Below are 21,441 nucleotides of genomic sequence, written 5' to 3'. Positions count from 1 at the left end.
TTTTTGAATAGTAAAATCTAAATATACATTTTTACATATAAAAAGAAAAGCTGACTGACTGACTGATCTATCAACGCACAGGTCAAACTACCTACTGGTCGGATCGGGCTAAAAGGCATGCAGATAGTTATTGTATGACGTAGACATCCTAAGAAAGAATTTTTGAAAAATCAACCTCTAAGGGGTGGTTGGATTTGTGTAGTCCATGTCTCTTGCAGAAGTTGATGATTTTACCAACTGCAAAACACGCACATGAAGCGCACTTTCATCATATCTTTGAGAAAACAAAGATACCGGCTCTTCATTAGGACATGCCAAATTGAAAGCCTCTCTAGCTTCTGCCAAATCTCTGTAGAACCCAAAGATAGATTTATAATATTGCCAAAGAGCTTTAACGTACTAAAGTCGGTAATGATACACTGCTGATTCTACGATTGCCTAAACCACCGTAGCAAACTGTCATGGCAGTGAAGCATGCCGCGCCATCTACCTAAAGGACAATTTAGAATTTTGGAAAAAACATTTAGGTATCTATTTACTGTACCTACATACCAACATCCCTTTGCTTTAGAATAATGAAAGAAAAGAAATTGGACTCACAGCGAAAGCATGTGTGTTCGCCAATTTCGCCCTCAAGCCTAGACACTTAAATTAAAAAATTGAACTCTATTTGCTTTTATGGTCCCTCTATGCTATAGGTACGTAAAGTAAGTATCGAGTATAGTATGTATAGAAATCCACACTTTATACATTATCAAAATGCGAAAGTGTGTCTGGGCTCAGACGGTCGTCTGACAAAGTGCTAAACTCCCAACTAGACCCAGAGATTTACCTATTTACCTACCTAATTGATCCATTAATATTATACATATTATGTAGATGTACTTAAATGAGAAAGTATGTCTGCCTGTCTGTCTGTTTGTTTGTTTGTTAAATACTTAGGTAGGTACTTTTTACGCTCAAATGTCGAACCGATCTGGATTGAATTTAGCTCAATCATAGCTTGCACTCTGGATATGGATATAAGGTACTTTTTATCTCGGAGAAACAAAGAATTTCCTCGGGACAAAATCTACGCGGGTGAAGTTGCGGTCATCTGCAGGTAGTAATTAATATATATTTATTTATTTACCTAATAATAATCATTATTAGGTAAAATTATCCACTGCTGGAAGATTTTCCCAGCAATAGTTTAGGCATGTAGAGAATAATTTGTAGACAAGTATTTACCTAGGTACCTATAGTATATATGTAGAGTCACCATTTGTTAAGACTGGAAAAGTCTATTAAAAACTGAAATATTAAGTATATTAAAAACACAAAATAACTTCACACTAAAGTAACAATCGTCTAACCTAAAACTAATCTTTAACGACATGTTATAAAAATAATAGTGTCGGAAAATTAAAATGTAAATCAAACACATTTTCTGCTACGGTAAATAAAGTTCATTTGGAGTCGAACTTTATTGAATTATTGAGTGTCTATATAATTGACTAACCACACTGATGTTGCGCAGGATTGTCAAAGAAACGGTCAGATATTGCCGCCAATCGCCATGTGTGTCAATACGTTGGGGGCGGAGTCCGAACAACTTCTCAATGCTTGCAGGTCTAACCGACAATAACGGAAAAATAAACCCTGTTTCAGTTTACAAGAGGTTCAATTTTGTGAGTTGTACTCTTAGAAAAACCTTTAAAATGGTAAAGCAACTTCTGATTTATGTTCGAGGAATACAGATCAATGTTGAGTGATGCGATGTGTAAGGTAGTGGTTATATTATTTTGTAAACATGCTAATGAGGTGTAGTGCGGTCGAGTTTGTGGTAGTTGGTCATGCAGTTGGCACGTCAGCACTGATTTGTGTTATGTGACAAATAGACAGCTTTTATGAAATCGGTTGCGATCTTCTAAATTTGAGTGCTTGAGTTGAATGACTTATGAAAGTAATTGTCTGAATTTCACGAAAGTGTACTGGACAGTGAAGTGAACTGAAATGTTTGTAATGTTTAAACTGTGCATGGACTAACAATAATTGATTAAAACGGTAAGCATTTGAAGTAATTTATTTCTATTAGCTACCTATCAAGGTACTTAGCTACTAACTTAGCTGCTTTTCTTACTGTTATCATTAGTAATACCAAATAGGTAAATAGATTCTTATAGAATCTGCATTCTGACCCGGTGCAGGTAGAGCTACAGATGTATCATTTAAAAGAGAATATACCCTACATAAAAATATAAATAGTGCTCCTGACAAGACGAGCCACACTAAAGGACGGGACACTACGTACCTTTTCTGGATTTAAATTTATTGATTTTGTAAATTTACAGAACTTAGCAGAGAAGTGCGAAATACATAAGAGTGAATGAAACTAAATAGTAGGTAAGATAGATCTCGAAGCCTCCCAATATGCGAGATCTTTAAGCCTTTTAATAGGTACATACTTTTGCGCTGAGGGTGGCCACCGAGGGGGTTTTAGAGTTTAGTAGGTAAAAGCCCTACATAACCCGATGCCTTACCTAGGACGTCGGGTCTGCCCGCGAAATTCTAATTTAATTTGGTTTTTCGCAAGTTGTAAACTAATACGACAAAATACCGTCAATGGCACAAGTTTATATAAAAATCTTTACTTGAAAATCAAGTAAAGATTTTTATATAAGCACGCCCAGTTTAAGAAATTAGAAATATGAAAGTGTAAATTAAAAATTTATGACACTCCCGAAAAGTGAAGGTTACAGTAACTAGAAAAGAGCTGATAACTTTCAAACAGCTGTACGGATTTTCTTGGATTATAGCTAAGAACACTCTCGATCAAGCCACCTTTCAAACAAAAAAAAACTAAATTAAAATCGGTTCATTAGTTTAGGAGCTACGATGCCACAGACAGATACATAGATACTCAGATACACAGATACACACGTCAAACTTATAACACCCCTCTTTTTGGGTCGGGGGTTAAAAATAATGAGTTTGACGTGGGACTCACAAATTCGTCGATACTCTGACTTTTGAATAAGTAAAAGTTTTCCCCCGTTAACAAAAAAAAAGGCCTAAATAGGTAGCTGTGTACGTACTTTTTGTCTACCTACCTAATTTAAGTATTGATGACCGTAGAGGGTCTACGGTCATCAGTCATCTTCAACTCTTATTTTAATTGTTACATAAATTATTATTATTTCTATTAGGCATTGTATTAGGCATTGTACCGTCGCGTCGTCGCGTCGTCTACAATATATGTACTTACCTACGTATCTGTCAGTGCTTAGAGCAAGCCCTAAATTGAAGTTTGTTTCAAAGCGACTTTTAAACTGAACATTTTTACTTACAATAAGTACAAATTATTTCTTCCTTAATTTTCTATGGTCCGGAAGCTCGTAGAACTTTCAGCATGTGTTTTATAAAAACCAAATGATGGTGAAAACTACCTACTTGTGGTGGGTCTTCTGCATTGCTTGGATAGGTATTATAATATGGTACCAGCTGTAGTATGATAGGTTTAATAATTCTTTAATTTTAGGTAAAACTGCTAGGCGTTTCGGGTCACCTAACGGCCAAAATTAATAAAATCAATATAGGTATCACTATGTTCTGTCAATAAGTTATTTAACAACGTTGTTATTCGAAAAGATTTGTAGTTAAATACCTAACGTAACAAAGACTTATGAAATCTACATCAAAGTATAAAGTCAATTTTGTTAGGGTTCCGTACCTCAAAAGGAAAAACGGAACTCTTATAGGATCACTTTTTTGTCTGTCTGTCTGCCTGTCTGTCCCGTCCGTCCGTCCGTCCGTCCGTCCGTCGTGTCTGTCAAGAAAACCTAAAGGGTACTTCCCGTTGACCTAGAATCATGAATTCGGCAGGCAGGTAGGTCTTATAGCACAAGTACAGGAATAAATCTGAAAACCGCGAATTTGGGGTTACGTGGAACGTGTACGGGGGTAAATGTGTTTTAATTTTCAAAATAAGATACCTATACCATACTTGGTATAGGTATCTTATTTTGTGGGTATCATATGAAAGGGCTTTACCTGTACATCCTAAAACAGATTTTTATTTATTTTTATGTATAATATTTTTTGATTTATCGTGCAAAATGATGGAAAAATACCCGAGTACGGAGGCCTCAGTGCGTGCCTTATTTTCTTCGGAAGAGTAATATTAGAAACCTCGGATGCCAGACATATGCATTGCCAGACGGTACCTATCGTGGCAACCTCCTGCCAGACTGGCTCGATTTAAAACAAACTTCTGAAACGCCTACTTACCTAAATACCTACTTATTTGTGAATAGTTTGTTCATCGTTATATGTAGTTGTTGAGCAAAATCTGAAATGAAACAAAAAGATGCAAAGTGGTGCTTGTCACCCGCAATTTAGGTGGTAAGCTCAAAGATGAAACCAATGCCACAATGAAGAGCTTGGGATAGCGTACCTATGCATATATATTTTTTCCATAAATTTTGGAAGGTACATGGGTGGGTCTATTAGAGTCTAGGTAGCTTAAATGCAAGGTGACTGCAAAATTGCAGTTAGGATAGTACCTAAATATGGAAAGAAAAATTCTGCGCTTGGAATTGCTATATGTATGCTATAAAGGCATTCCTACATGTTTCAACGACCTATAAACAAGATAAAGTTGAAAACTAAAACCCGACTGCGATCGTCTTAATAACACTGAAATATTAGAGTAAAATTATTTGTCTGTCGTTTGGTGTATTTTAATGTTGTTGTACCCATGAATTCAGAATTTTCTCCTCTTTCATTTAACTCCCCACTCGATACAATAACAAAAAAATATTTTTGGAGACCCCCACTTTTTTTGATGTCACATTCGCGAGGTCAATTTTTTTCGTATAAAATATAGCCTATGTCACCCGGGCCCTTACAACGAATCAATTGACACCTCATTCATCAAAATCAGCCCAATACTTCAGCCGCTACGGAGGAACACACAGAATCTGGATAGGTACATACCTACATAGATACATACTATGTAGACTGCTAAAATCATTACCTTTCCTTTTGGCTTAACCGCAGTCGGTAAAAATGAATGTTTTCAACTATAAATCAGCGGATAGTTTAATTATCCATTGGTCAGACGAAACGAGGTAGCTCCGAGTCAACTGTGATGAATTTGTAGAGCCTTTTAAGAGCCTTAGATCAAGGATTGGTTGGACCTATCCTTAATCTAAAATCTGAATCTTATAACTTCTAATGAACATATTGATTGCAATTCATAAAAAAACCGGACAAGCGCGAATTGAACACTCGTGGGGAGGGTTCCATATTATAATGAATATATGTAAGTTTATAGGCATAATATTGAGAGATTTAGTTTATTTTAAAATTACAACCAAAAGTGATCATATTATTCAAAATTCATTTATTAACGTTACACGTCCGTGTTCGGGCAACTTAAAATCATAATATGTGTACCAAATAGTAAATTTTGAGCAAATTAGCTGTGACAGACGGACGCTACTGTTTATTTGGCCTCTGTTTTAAGAGTCGATGAAAGTACCTATCTAGTCATTCAAGACCGTTTTAAAGAAGAAATAAGTTTTAGTCCCTATAAAGTGCGATTTGTATTCTGGACCAATTCAGAATTCAATAGGTATATTTCAGAGAAAATACGTTTATCACACAAGCGTTAGTACGTTAATTTAGTAGTAAGTAAACAAAGTAGAAAATATAATATGTATAGTAATGCGTGCGCACCGGGCGGCGCGGCGCGGGCGCAGTATGGGTGCGCGGCGAGCGGCGCAGGATCAGCACAAAGGCGCGCGGCGGCGGGTTCCGTCATCGGGCACGAAGGCCTATCGGCGCGTCCGCTTCACCACAAAGCCCTCCAATAAACTTTTACAGCACACATAAAACCCTGACTTTTTAACCCGAGTTATTTGAATTAATATCAATTCGGAGTTCCTCAATGGGCTTCACTCGTCAAACTCTAAAGTTTTATGACAACCTCAGAATTGAGGAATAAAATTTAATTGAAATGTATCCCCGAAAAAAGTTTGATTGCGGTTATCGGCTTCCGAATTTGAATATTTACATTAAATATTTTTAGGGGATATAAAATAGCTCACTTCTCAATACAGGTTGATAGGGTGGCGTTGTATTGTACGCAATCAGGCATTCTTAATTTAGATCAATTTTTAAAATAATGAATTCTAATATTACTCACATTAAATTTATTATATTATCAAGCGCAAAAAAATAATTCATACAAAAGACATCAACGCGCTCACATCTAAATCCGCGACCAACAAATAATTCCAGGACGAATTACTCCGAATCGAATGGTATCTAAAAAGCAGTATCAGCTTTTCAAGCATTAGATAGGTATGAGATTTTGTATTACATAAGTATTTTTTCATTTTATTAGGTATTTATGGTTGTTAAAATATACCTACTTACTTACATTACCTACTATAAAATGTGTATAAGTACCTACTTACCTATCTCATCATTCGCCGTTTCAACATTCGGGACAAGCCAGACAAGAATTTATGTTTATGGCACCACAGCAATTACAATATTGTGTCAACAATAGAAAATTCAATTTATTTGTTGAGACAAACCTCAGGTAGGTATTGATCATGTGTTGCGTTATTTGATTTTAGTCTATTGTTTGATTAACATATCAAGGCTGGCGGTTATACATGCCAAGTGATAATAAAAATTCAAGTTTGAAACGTCGATGACGCAAGACCATTAAAAATACTTACTTGAGTTTTCGGCATCATTTCATTTGCATAGCCTCTATGGCCTTCATTACGCAGCCGTTCTGCAAACTTTGAAATTGGAAAAGACAACACGAGCTATATTGTTTCAATAGTTTCAATTTCGGTTCGTTCAGTCTTGCATTTGATAATTAGCACCTCTCGCCTCACATCGCACCACGAATAGGTATGCTTCGCTCGCGGACAATTGCGCCTCGACACCACTAGCCTTACATTTATCAAAGCGGCAGTCATAAAGCTTCAATCATGGATCCCGAGTTCCTTTCGAAGCGACATTCAGAGCCACTCGTTGTTATCTTTAATATTTTATAGGGATCAGTAAAACGACGGCACTGCAAAGCGATTAAGCGACATTCCACTTGTGGTGATCGAGGCACGTTTATATTGGGGTCGGAGTTAGGGCCGTGCCGGCATCGATAATGTATCGATGTAATTACACGTAATTAAAAGGTGATAAATATTTACACGGTACCTATGCTGCACTATACCCTATTTTGTAATGGTTATCGTGCGGAGATGTACCTAGTGGGAACCATTTACTCGAACACCACATCTGAACTTACCATTAAAAAGAAAATGTTCGCAATTCATGTATACGACTCAACTTAAATATTTATACCTCATGGAGTCGTAAAATGATGAATAATGACGCTAGAGTTGAGTTCGCTAGTGCTGTAATTACTGTGCCTTTATACGTAAGTGCCGCACGCTGGCTCTCTTGTGTATAAAATGTTGTGGAGTTACGATATGAACCAACGTAAATTCTTTAATGTAACTGTAAAAGAAAACAAACCAAAGTAACAAAGTTAGAGACAAAGAAAATAGTGTACCTACTTTTATCTAGCATCAAGTAAGAGTAGTACCTACATTTAATTGTATGTTAACTAAACTCTCAAATCACTTTTGAAGAAAGCTTTTACTTTAAGCCACGTCTAGGAACGTGATTTTGTATAATATGATTTCGTATATAGGTATCAATATCACTACATAGGATAAAGTCACCATGACGCCACAACTCTACGTAGGTGTACAGGTACTATATAACTCTATTATGTTCCTACCTACTATAAAGTACATACATCTGTAGGAACATCTAAGATATTCCCGCAACTTCGTTCACGTGGATTTAGGTTTTTGAAAATCCCGATAGAAGTCTTATGCCTATCCATATACGGGATACAAGATATCCCTGTACAAAATGATGCCTGTGAATTCGTCCACGTGATATTAGGTTTAAAAAAATCCCGTGGGGAATCTTTGATTTTCCGGGATAAAATCTATCCCATGCCCGTCTCTGGGCTGCGAGCTATCTTCGCGCCCGTCAAAATCAGGTAAACCGATGGACCGTGAAAAGATAGATAGACAGACAGACATACTTCCGCATTTATAATAATATCTATGGAGTATGGATTTCGGTTCAAACTTGAAAGATAGATGTTCTATTTTGTTTATTACAAGTGTGTTTGTTTAAGCTTTCGTATATAAGCTTTAGCATTTCATATTAGGTACAATAATTATATTTATTATACCTACGTAGGTAGATGCCTACTAGGTACCAATGTATGCAAATGCAACGTTTACGTTTTAATCTTTTATTCGTGAAAGCTCACACTAACGTATAATTTTACATACACATCATTATATATTTTACACAAATTTGAATCTGTTAATAGGTACATACCAGTTTTGCGACTAAGAAAAAAGTAGTTTTACACCATTAGAAAGTTTACGTGTTTAATTTTACATACCTACCTACTAGCTTTATTTAAAAAAAAGCGGTTAAGTGCGAGTCGGACTCGTACATGAAGGGTTCCGTAACATCATACAAGATATACATATATCTAACACGTGTATGTAGAACACTGCAAGTTAATCACGGACTGCGCCATCTACCTACATGTGATATAGTAAATTAATTTTTTCGTGAACACATTTTAAGTTTTTTTCGTGATGTACCTACCTACAGATTTTTCTCCTTTACTTGTGCTATGTGTTCTACCTACCTGCCAAATGTCATGATTCTAGATCAATGGAAAGTACCCTATAGGTTTTCTTCACAGACACGACGGACAGATGGACAGACGGACAGATGGACGGACGGACAGATAGACGAACGGACAGACGGGCAGACAAAGTTGGATAACAAAGTCATCCTATAAGTGTTCCTTTTAGGGTTTTCTTTTTAGGGTTCCGTACCTCAAAAGCAAAAACGGAACCCTTATAGGATCACTTTGTTGTCTGTTTATCTGTCTGTCAAGAAACCTATAGGGTACTTCCCGTTGTCCTAGAATCATGAAATCTGGCAGGTAGGTAGCTCTTATAAAGGAATAAATCTGAAAACCGCGAATTTGTGGTATGTAACCACTAATTCGCGGTTTTCAGATTACAGAATGAAAAACACACAGAATTTACAGAAAAAAAAAATTAAAATGTGTTTCAATTTCCAAAGTAAGATAACTATACCGAGTGGGGTATCATATTATAAAAGGGCTTTACTTGTACATTCTAAAACAGATTTTTATTTATTTTTATGTATAATAGTTTTCGATTTATCGTGCAAAATGTTGGTAAAAATACCTGAGTACAGAACCCTCAGTGCGCGAGTCTGACTCGCACTTGGCCGGTTTTTTAGGTACGGAACCAAACTAAACTCAGTTATATAGACATATAGATAGGTAAAACGTAAATATCATTCGTTCGTCAAAATTAATTATCTTCTTCTAATTTTCTAAATATTTTAAGTTTATCTTAAACTACTGTAAAGTCTAAATGAATCTGTTGTTAAAAATTTAAATCGAGTTTTCATATTGCAATTATTATAATAGGTTTTCATAACTACATAAAAAATCGTAAAAAGTAATGCCAAGAAAAGGAGGTTCTAAAGCGAGCTAGAGGAGGGTGTCAACTATTTAATTATTCTAATTATTCTACCAATAATCTTCGAGGGAGCAATGAAGACGGAAGTGGGTAGCGAGGCTGGTCCCTATAGTGAATCTAGCAATACAACTCGCGAAGCTATTTCATTGTAAGGAACAGATGCCTACAGAAGTTCGGGAGAATACCCCGACGGAATGGGAAAATAAATAGACAGGAATAGGGGGATGGGCAAACGACAAACGAACTGGTTACTGCCCTAAAAAAGTTTCACAAATGACTGCTGTTGGTTGAATGAATGCTGTTGGTTGTTGACGCAGGCGCTCAGCGATCAGGGTTACCTCTTCGCAAAAGTACTTCGGAAAAGTATTTCGGAAATGTACTTCGGAAAAGTACCGAGCGAATACGGCTATTACGGCGAAACTTCAATTTAACAATTTAACTTCCCAGTTATAACTGTAGACTTGAGAGCAGAGGCGCATTGAATGAGCTAGGTGAATGCCCGAAACCTCATCGCCTTAAATACATATACAACCTCAACGCGTGGCAACCTAGGTAGGCTAGGTAATCTCGGGGTTGGGCGCGTTTGGAACCCTCGTAGCTTTAGCACTCATTCACACGAGCGTTAAAAAGCGTTGCGTTAAAACCCGGCATGCGCTGACAGTACAAAGTGCGCGTTAAAAAAGCGTTGACGTGTGAACAGATACTTGGGAATGCATTTGTTCAATTTGAGTTCTATCGTGCGAATTAAGCCTTAGTTTTAAGTTTACGTAATTAATTAGGTATCACCATTACATCATCTTACAAATCCAACAATTGACAATCAAAAAGTGTACAATGTCACCTACGATATTTTGAATGATTTATCTCTGACTTTGGCTTTAATTTATCAGTCAGTTAGTAACAGACAGAAATCTATTGTACTTTCCTTTTCAGTTTTTCTTTTTGTAACCTTTTATATTTTGTGGTGTGCAATAAAGAATTTACCTAAGTACATAGAAGTTGAGAAGAGTAAGAAAGTTGAGTTAAATTAACTCTATTAATTATAAAACACATTTAAAACACTTATACTTTCTAATATTTTGTTAACTTATAATTGTTTGCAGGTATTAAAATGGCAGCATCGCACATATTAAGTGCAGTAGAGCCTACAGTGGGCGGCGGAGGATCGCGCGGCGGTCGCGAACGAGAGGTCAACGTTGCCCTCGACGACCGCGAGCTGTGGGTCCGTTTTCAGACACTTACCAACGAAATGATAGTCACTAAGAACGGAAGGTGAGTTTAAAACCTGCGTCGTAAACGCGAGTTTGATTGTCAAGTTTCCAAACGATTTTACACCGCTAGCTGTCCAAAAAAGGAGTGTAATGCTTTCAGCATTCATGTACTTATGTAAGTTTCTTTATTCTACTAATAGTCTAAATACCTGAACAGCATTTACCTCCGTAGAATTGCACATTGCTGCCAGAAGTCTTAACCCCAAAAAGACCAATTCCCGAAAACGGAACAAAGCAAAGATTGGCCATAAACGACGGTAGTATTATGTATATTGTGACAATATAACAACTACTCCGGCAAATGGTCAATCTATGCTTTGACCAATTTGCCTGCAAAAAAAAAACTTGAACAGATTTGGATGTACGTGGCATGGTTAAAATTCTTATCATAAGTGACACTGGTTATAAATTTTTTGAGAAAATTTCAGTACGCAGCCGCCGCGGCGGCGCGGGCGGCTGTATGGCAAGATTTTCAAAAACAATCAATATTTTTAGTCCGTTTTTTGGCAGGCCCTACTGGGAAATCCATACCATCGAACGAATTTAAATGACGCTTTCTTAAAGCTAATCTCTAATTATTGACTGAGTGAATAATAATAAGAGATACACTAAGACATAATATTAGGGGAATTGCCGTATTGTACTGAAAAATAAAAATTCGTTTTTTTTTTTCAAAATAATTACCATTATTATCTATACCTACATTGCTGCCATCTAATAGGAAGCTCATTTATGCCTTTGCGATAGAACTCTGGTGATCTAGATTCGACAAACTGTGTGAAAGCATTTTGCACTGCCTCCTGAGAAGAAAACTTTTTATCACGCAGAAAATTGTCCAAATCACGAAAAAAATGGTAGTCCGTTGGAGCAAGGTCTGGCGAATATGGAGGGTGACGAATGGTTTCTATAATTGCAGTTCCTGTAGAGTAAAAACGGTTTCTCGTGCTGTATGAGGTCTCGCGTTATCATGGAGCAATAATGGTGAAGATCGATTCATAAGTCGGGGCTGTTTCACTGCTAGTTTCGCTATCATTGTTCGGAGTTCGGCGCAGTAGACATCTACCGTTATTGCTTGACCAGATCGGAGAAAGATATAGTGAATAACACCACGCTGAGACCACCAAACAGTTACCATTACCTTTTTATTGGTAAGCTTTGCTTTAGGACACTGTTGCGGCGTTTGACCTGGGGTCAACCATTGCATTTTCCGCTTACGATTATCGTAAAGAATCCATTTTTCATCACATGTCACAATTCGATCCAATATTCCTTCATTTCTGTATCGATTCAACAAGGCAACGCAAGTTTCAACACGCGTTTCTTTCTGCAGATCAGTCAAATCATGAGGCACCCATTTTCATATTTTATTTTATTGATTTGGCGCAAGTGAGTCAATATTGTTGGTAAGGTAACGTTAAACCATGCCGCTAATTCCTGGGTAGTTTGGCTCGGATCGGCTTCCACCATCTCTTTCAAATCATTGTTATTCACCTGTGTGGGCGGTCTTCCACGTGGTTCGTTCTTCAAATCGAAGTTTCCATCACGAAAGCGTTTAAACCAAAATCGCACAGTGCGTTCATTAGCAGTCCCCTCTCCAAGCGCAACATTAATATTGCGAGCTGTTTCTGCCGCGTTAGTTCCGCGTCGGAACTCGTATTCAAAAATCACACGAATTTTCGAAGTATCCATCTTTATTGTCTAAGCTGAATAAAAAAAACAACTGAAAGTTGATAATCGAATGTTGCACATTTTTTAAAAGAAGAACTACATAGGTACCGTATGAAAAAAGTTTCACTCAAAAATCTCAAACCATGAAGGTTCTATGTCAATTCGAAGTACCTATTACAATAAAACGGCAATTTCATACTTTAACCCCTATTATGTTTATAACTCTCTTTTGGCGTCGCGTCGGGGGTTATTAATATTTTAGTGAAGTAATGGCGAACTAGCTATTTTCGTTTACTCAACTAAAGCTAAGCGAGCCAAAATAGATAAACTTCATACCTTCTATTCCTTCTTTAAAGAAAACTCGCTTTTTGAATAGGTACCTACTTACAAAGTCCTGTTTTCACCGATTTTTACTCTCAAGATGTTAGGACTAAGGATTGCAGGCAATAGAGCTCCAAGAGTTCAGGTGTCTACCTATCTAAATAACTTCTACAGGTAATATTTACCTTGAGGTACTGACGTATGCTTCATTTTGAGAGAACTTGCGCTTTATAAACAACCTACAACATTGAAGCGAATGAGTAAGAAATAAAATCGAACAATATGCCTTACAATATAGTTTATAGCCAGAGTATGATTACTGTATATTTAAGTGAGGCATTAAGCTGTTCTAAATGTGTAGAGACTAATTAACTTGCCCCGTTTTATGACGAATTAAACTTAAAAGCCTTGGACAAAATAGGAATGTAGGTATGTGCCTTAAAAATAATTTATACTAGAGGATGCCCGCGACTTCGTCCGCGTGGATTTAGGTTTTCAAAGACTGTTTGATTTGTTTGGTGTGACTGGGAACTGTTTGATTTTCCGGGATAAAAAGTTGCTTATATCAATTACAGGGACGCAAGCTACCTCGGTACCTTTCATAAAAATCGGTTAAGCGGATGGGTTTTTAGGAATCCCGTGGGAACTCTTTGATTTTCCGGGATAAAAAGTATGTCCGTCCCCGGGATATAAGCTAACCCTGTACCAAACTTCATCAGAATCGGCTAAACTGTTGGGCTTTGAAAAGGTAGCAGACAGATAGACATACAGACAGATAGACAGCCAGACATACTTTCGCATTTATAATATTAGTATGGATGATATTTAAAGATTTAAGCTGGGTGTTTGTTATGTATAACTCTGAAAACCATACCAAAGACGCATAATCTGATAAAATTTACAACATTTTCAGTTATTAGTATTCTATCAGTAAGGGTTTTTGTTGACTATCGCAACCTAGTTAAATATCTAACTTGACTGTCTCACTTACTGACTGACTAATCTATCAAAACACACCTGAAAACACTGGACGAATCAAGCTGAAAGACATACATTTAAATGCTATTTTAATAAATAATAATTTTAATTTATTAATAATGCTATTTTAATAAATAATTATTTTAATAATTAATAAATAATAAAAAATGTAATATATTTTGACGTAGGCGCCCACTACGAAAGGATTTTTGAAAATTCAAGTCTTGAATTCGAGGACTTGAATTTTCGAAAATCCTTTCACACAAAGTTTTCCTGACCCTAACGTGCCCTAAGTTAGGGCACATTATGGAAATTTTTATAATTTTATTTCGTCATTTTACCTCAGCATTGTACATATTTATCAGATCAAAGTAGCATGGGTACGTGTCGTTATTATATACTAATTATACCAAAACCCTGTATATTTTATGCTTATTATAATATTTAAACTTTCGGTTTAAAATGTATGTAATGGTATAACTATCCAATTAAGAGTAAATTTTAAGCTTTTGCTAGGCGCTGGTCTTCTCGCGTCAGTTCCTCAGCTTTAAGGACCGTGGCGTCCTCAAAATATCACTTTCTTCACGATGATGTGCCATGTTTCTCTGCTGGAAGCCGTACGGAAGACATTGCAGAAGGGTCTCTTATCTGGCCAGAGCAATGATGTCTTGGTCTACGTCCACGGGGTCTCTTTCCTCCGATCGGCAAGATCGGAAAGAAACCCCGTGACCATTAGTTTCTCAATGCTCTTCGCGTTGAATGTGACTAAATTAGTCAAACATCCGCCGCAGACATAGGCAGGTATGACAATGTGGCTATTTTTTTGCACAGGATATCAAACAACTGGTCTAAATCTACCCTTCCCGCAGGGAGCATTATGAAAAGGATAGCAATATATTTAGACCTGTCGTTTGAGTTTATTTTAGAGATTGTGTAAAACTGAATTAGCAATAGGAATATAATTAGCACAAACGTTTGAACTTAGAACCTCCGATTTTTCGGATCGCAGGCCGCTCCCTGTCTGTTGAACTATTGAGGTTTTACTAAGTAAGTAATAATTTAATGAAATATTCAAATGAATAATACTGATGACAAAACCTTCAATCTATAGACACTACACCACCTATCTATACTGTGAGTGTTTGTATTTATGTTTTCTTGTATAAGTAGTACGTGATCAGTAACATTCGCGAGTGCTAACAGGGTGCTGAGGGGCGGCCAGTTTTCAGCTATTAACACTGTAGGTCTTGCTCATTAACGTAGGGCGTCTAAATGGTACCGCCCGAGCCATGCTCTACCCTTGACGTACCTACCTATTGTCTTGCTCTTAAAATGTTACACTAGATAAATCTAAAGCAGTAGTTAGGTACGTTTGTTCTTCATTTTTTTAGCAATTTAGTAACGAAGTTTTGACACTTTCGAACATTGATTCTAATGATGAAAATCATAAGATTTGTATGTAAATCTTTGGACTCGTACACATTTTTACAGAAATCTGGAAAAACAATAGACGCGGATGTTAATTTTTAGAACATTGACTTTTTTTACTGAGTCTGTTAAAGAACCATAGGTACTTACTAAGTTTTTGAAGCCCTAATTCGTACGAGCGTTAAAAAGCGTTGCGTTAAAACCCGGCATTGCGCTAAACATACAAAGTGCGCGTTAAAAAAGCGTTGACGTGTGAACAGATACTTGGGAATACAATAATTGTCCTATTTGAAACGCTTTTTTAACGGACGTTAAAAAAAGCTCTGGTGCGAATGATGCCTTAGGTTACCACAAATTAAAACTAAGTAGGTAGTAGGTACCAATTTAATGTGGTTTACCCAAATATTCTAATTTCTAATCTGACATATTATTTATATCTATAATGTTAATAACGGGTAAGTACATAGGTACACCACGATTAATATGATGCGTTTGGATTACCTATCGATATTTCGATCATTATAATAATCCATACTTAATATTATAAATGCGAAAGTGTATCTTCTGTCTGTCTGTCTGCTACCTTTTCACGGCCCAACGGTTTAACTTATTCTGACGAAATTTGGTACAGAGTTAGCTTATATCCCGGGGATGGACATAGGCTACTTTTTAACCCGAAAAATCAAAGAGTTCCATCCGCTTATCCGATTTGTATGAAATTTGGTACCGAGGTACCTTGCGTTCCTATTATTGACAAAGGCAACTTTTTATCCCGGAAAATTAAACAGTAGTCTGTTACTAAGGGATCCTCAAAAAACTACATCCACGCGGACGAAGTCGCGGGCATCCTCTAGTACGAAATAAGCCTACAATCATTTTTTTTGATCTGAGGTAGATAACGAAGCAATGTCGTTTTATTAATTTAAGTGAATACCTAAAACTGTCTGGTTATTTTTGGCATAGGTGCTTAAACTATAGTACCAAATCTGCTCCATTGGTAAACCATACCTAAATATGTATGTATGTAATATGTAGGTATTGATGATAATACTGTATTGATTACCACTCAAACGGCTACTAAACAAATTCTTTTCCTATAGATTCTAAATGTTGATCTGGTTTAAGACATTTATTGCTCCATAAAGGAATTTCCACTCAAATGGAACTTACAGGCTATGTTATAAAACTAGTAAGTAAGTACAAAATTACATCTTAGAGCGCACAATAAATACATGTAAGTAAGTAATTAGAATAGGTTAAAATAGCTTATTTAAATTTCTAATCTCTAATACATAGTATCTTAAACAAACTACTTAAGTTTTATGCAAAAAATACCTAATCTATACACAACCTAAATCAAGGTTAGCTCTTCAAAATAATGCAACATTTTATTGTTATTCTCCTACCTACCTTAGAATTAATTTATTAATAAACCTTGTATGTAAATTACCTACTCGACTTTACGGTTATATGATGCGCAATGTTATGTCAATTTGTAATATAAAAACGGAATTTAATATTGTCTAATATAAACGTAGGTAATTGTTTAATTTATGACAGGTACTATAGTTATAGGTATAGGTATAGGTATACTATAGGTAGTACATTAAATTGGTAGATTATAACTATAACAAAATATGGGGCCGAGCACCGCCTTGGTTAGGTACGCCTGCAGTTTCCGAGTACAACCACTTTTTTGCCAAAACAAATATGCCAAGAACTTGCCAAAGGATGACAATACTCGTAGCAACTAATAAACGCCGCACCTCGGTCCTGTTTACCGACATGTTAAGTACAATACATGTCGGTGGTCCTGCTGGTGTGCCTTGCGCCTTAGTGTCCTGAGTGGCATACGATACAGATACCTAAAGGTGCCCACGCACTCGAACTGAACTGCAACTGAACTGCGCGTCGCGTCAGCGCCCCGCACGATATTCTCTCCAGCTGCGACGCGCGTACCGCGTAGCGCGTCACTGCCGCGCGTCGCGGCTGGAGAGAATATCGTACGGGGCGCTGACGCGACGCGCAGTTCAGTTGCAGTTCAGTTCGAGTGCGTGGGCACCTTAATACTAGCTGATCCGCCGCGGCAGTTTGTTCCTCGTGAAATGTTCTGGAATCTGAATACAATGAAACCCGTATTGAATTGCATTGACCAATGTTTTTTACCGGAATCGAACTTTTTAGATACTAAAAGGAAAGAAATGAAAGACTTCGTCTGTGGTGGAGTTTGCTGGCGCGCGTGTTGTGACTTTTGGAGTGTTTTTTTTTTTTGTTAAAACTGTCTGGAAAGCGCTCTAAGGGGGTGCTGTGCGTAGCGCCGGCACAGACGGGGTCCATACTTGTATAGTTTAACTAACTTGTTACAAATAACAACAAACTTGACATTGGCTAATCTTTGTAAAGCCAGACGATAGAGAAAAAAAAGAAGAAATGAAAATGTATTGTAAGTTAAATGTTATAATATATAATATTACGGTTAAAAGTCTGCTTTAAAAACGATAGCGATCGATTTGCTGTTACCCGTTGAGGAGTTCGGTCCTGTATTTCCGAAACTAATCATCAAATCTTTGCCAAACTTACATGGTACTAACCTGCAGATACCTAAACCAAATCTTTGTAATAAACCTAACCGTTGTAATAATAGAATGGTAAAAATCGGGTTCGACGGAATTATGGAGTAAAATTGATAAACGCTGGTACTCCTTGAAGAGTTCCAACCTCTATTTCCAGAACTGTACATAAAATCTTCACCAAACTTTGTAAAAAAAGAAATTTTGTGAAAATCTGTTCAGATTTGATGGAAATATTGAGCAAAATTGATAAAAAGATCCCGTACATCCCGAAGAAGTCCTAATTTCTTTCGGGATAAAAACTATCCTATATGAGCTACTACGACCGCGATCAGTATAATAGCTTAGTAAAACCTAGACTCTTAACCTCAATATATATAACAATACATTTTAATTTCTTTGTTTGTTTGTAAATTCCGGTTAAAAATTTGGTAAGTATGTATTAGGTATATCTATACAGTACCAAAAGTACCTACCTATCTACAAACAAATGCGATGAGTGTTCACTATTATCTTTTGCTTCAGACGGATGTTCCCAGTTGTAAAAGTTACTGCCAGTGGGCTGGACCCGACGGCGATGTATACTGTTCTTCTCGAATTTGTGCAAGTCGACACACACCGTTGGAAATACGTTAACGGCGAATGGGTGAGTAAGGGTATGTTTAGATGTCAGGGGTTAAGCGCTCCTTACGTTTTTGCGATTATATACTTACTAGGTACCTAAGTAAATGACGCACAAGCGTGCGTTGGCAAATTTTGTTCAATTTCTGCATTTGACAATGATAAACCTGGAAAAAACTTTGTCTTAAACGTATTTTACATTTAATACGAAGACAGAGACTTATCAGCTTTCAAAATGACCGCAATCCAAAAAAAAGCGTCAAAATTAGTTAATAGCGCATATTCAACTGAAAGGCAGTAAGTACGGCAAATCTATGATTTCAAAGAACTCATACAAAACTCTAGTAGCCGTAAGCTTTTCGTTTTGTAAGGGTGCGTTTTGTTAACGCGCGCTTAAGGCCTGTCATCTGAACATAGCTTTAAAGCTCATTTTACAACATCGAATCAATTTTTACGACTCGTCTTTGTTTGTTCTGTTGCATACTTAACTATAGAATCGAGTTTTAAATTTTTGACTAAAGGCTTACGTGTGTAAAATAAAGGTAGCTCTTTTCGTTAACACACGATTTTTTACAGCAATAGATCATCCAGAATGCAGAAATCTGTATGTGATTTATGCAAAATAACAAAGTGCAGATTTCTGTTGTCGCCGCAGAAACGCGGCTTTCCTAACATTCTATATCGATTGATTCATAGGTTTAATGGAAAATGAAAAATAAGATTAAATATAAATTTTACTTACCTTACACAAGTTTTCATAAAGTAGACCGCATTTTGTTACTATACAAATACATAGTATTGGCGTCACTCAGAAAAGCAGGTATTATTTAAATATTTTTATCGGATTATTGGAATGTCCTCTCAAAACCAACACAAAAAACACAAGTTCAATGTGTAAAGGTTATCCGAGAGTCTTAATCTAAACAAACTAAGGCCAAAATAAATAATTTAATTAGAGCGTGATTGCTATCACAACATCTAATTATCCAGTTCACAATTCAAATACCGAAAATATGCGATATCGCTCCGAATCTCAGAAGGAGACTCAACTAAAACCTTCAAAACACCCGTATTTATGCAAGTTCAATCTTGTTGGCCTCCTAGCAACAGATTGTATGACATCGAATGAGCCAAATATCGATTTTATCAAACTACCTGCATTAGATAAATTAATAATTTTATATTATTTTTGACAACTCAAATCAATTTTTAAAAATAACCTTACAATAGCCACATATAGGTACCTATTAATTCTGTCTAAAATCTAACCCAGCAGCGATATCGACGCCTATCTTTTTACTTTTACAAAACTCTTCATCGATTAGGTAGGTAGGTTGTAAAAAATGTACCTAACGTTTGAATACTATGTACCTAGGTCCCTGGAGGCAAAGCAGAGGTACCGCCATCCAACGCTATCTACATACATCCAGAAAGCCCTAATTTTGGAGCCCATTGGATGAAAGAACCCATATCTTTTGCCAAAGTGAAGCTAACAAACAAAACTAATGGAAATGGACAGGTTGGTATTAAATATATTCATGTAGCTCTCTACCCGTATTATGGTACTCAACTATACCAATTGAAAAAATCTCTTTTGTTTAGATCAATCATTTCTGAAATAGATATATTAAAGTAGTTCATCATCATCATTATGATCAACCTATCGCCGCCGGCTCAATATTAGGCACGGGTTTTCACAGAAGGAGAAAGGTTTGGCCATAGTCCACCACGCTGGCCAGAGACATTACGGAGAACTCTTAGGGACGCAGGTTTTCTCACGATGTTTTCCTTCACCGTTAATGGCCGATTCATTCCAATTGCATATGCAGCACGCACACGTGACACGTGCGTAGTGACGGACGTGAACCCGTAGACGTAACTACACGCATTATGTCAATTTTGCAGACATATTCTAAAAATTCATAAGTCTGTGGTGTTTTAGTTTTTCTAAAAATATGTAGTTTTAAAATTACAGGGGCTCAAAGATTGGTATGAAATTTTTTAAGACCGCGTAACTTTGAAACCGAATATTTTAACAGAAATCTGGAAAACCACAGACATAGATGTTAGTTTCTAGAATATGTCTGCAAAACTTCATTGACTTAGGTTGCTTAGTATTCAAATGAAATTGGAACTACGATTGTATGAAACGAGTGACGGAGGAGCCCTCTTAAGCAAGTAATACTTATACATATTGCTTAAAATGCACATAACTCACAAGTTAGAGTGCATGCCCGGGATCGAACCCCCAGCCTCCCGAATAGGAAGCTTACGTTTTAACCACTAGGCTATCACGGTTCTGTAGTCAGTAAAAGTGTCTTCAGCGTACCGACTTAATTCTTATTTGGTTTTAAACAAGTAGTTTCATATTATATTTACCTACTATTCATTTAATATCAAATCTGGCAGATGCTATAATAATTCTAGTTCACTCTGGTAATTCATTTATCCATAGGCACTTCTTTATTTGCTCAGACATTTCTTTTAATGCCCTCCATACACAATCAAGTATAGTCTTATTTGCATGACAAGCATTATCGAAGACAGAAACGATTTTCGATTTTGCTTCGGTAAAGGTAAACTTCAAGCCCATCAAGCCTCATGCATACTTAAAAGAGTGTGTATAAGTTTATCAGTCGAAACGTTAACAGTACTAAGAACTCACAGAATACTAATTTTCGATAATAGAAAGCTAGTTATACAGAGGTGTTACTCTGCTTCAGTTTCGTGGCTACCGCTATTTCAAGCAGCCATTTCTCACGCTCGAATGTGGTGCGAATGAATATGAAAGCAAACATCTGATATATCCAGATCCATATGTTGACGGCTCGGTGTGAAATCTGTAGCTTTACCAACTATTTAGCGGGTGGTCGTACGCACTATCATTTGTAATAATTATTGTCTCATTGCTATGTTTACTGATCTTCTTTATGTTAAATTCTTCTTTTATTAATATTA

General features: G+C 36.6%; 1 protein-coding gene across 1 annotated transcript in view; it reads left to right on the top strand.

Moving 5' to 3' along the window:
* The first annotated feature begins 1,838 nt into the window (after window positions 1-1,838).
* The window catches only part of LOC123867176 (T-related protein), a 23,503-nt gene continuing 3,900 nt past the window's right edge, over window positions 1,839-21,441 (top strand). The window contains exons 1-4 of the mRNA XM_045909100.1: window positions 1,839-2,046; window positions 10,730-10,898; window positions 18,388-18,508; window positions 19,859-20,002. Coding sequence (XP_045765056.1) covers window positions 10,738-10,898; window positions 18,388-18,508; window positions 19,859-20,002 — 426 coding nt within the window. The 5' untranslated portion in view covers window positions 1,839-2,046; window positions 10,730-10,737. The remainder of the gene's footprint in view (window positions 2,047-10,729; window positions 10,899-18,387; window positions 18,509-19,858; window positions 20,003-21,441) is intronic.

This window comes from Maniola jurtina, chromosome 7 (assembly GCF_905333055.1).
Source record: "Maniola jurtina chromosome 7, ilManJurt1.1, whole genome shotgun sequence".
NCBI lineage: Eukaryota > Metazoa > Arthropoda > Insecta > Lepidoptera > Nymphalidae > Maniola > Maniola jurtina.
Note: the sequence above shows the minus strand (reverse complement) of the source record. Positions and strands in the feature narration are given on the sequence as shown.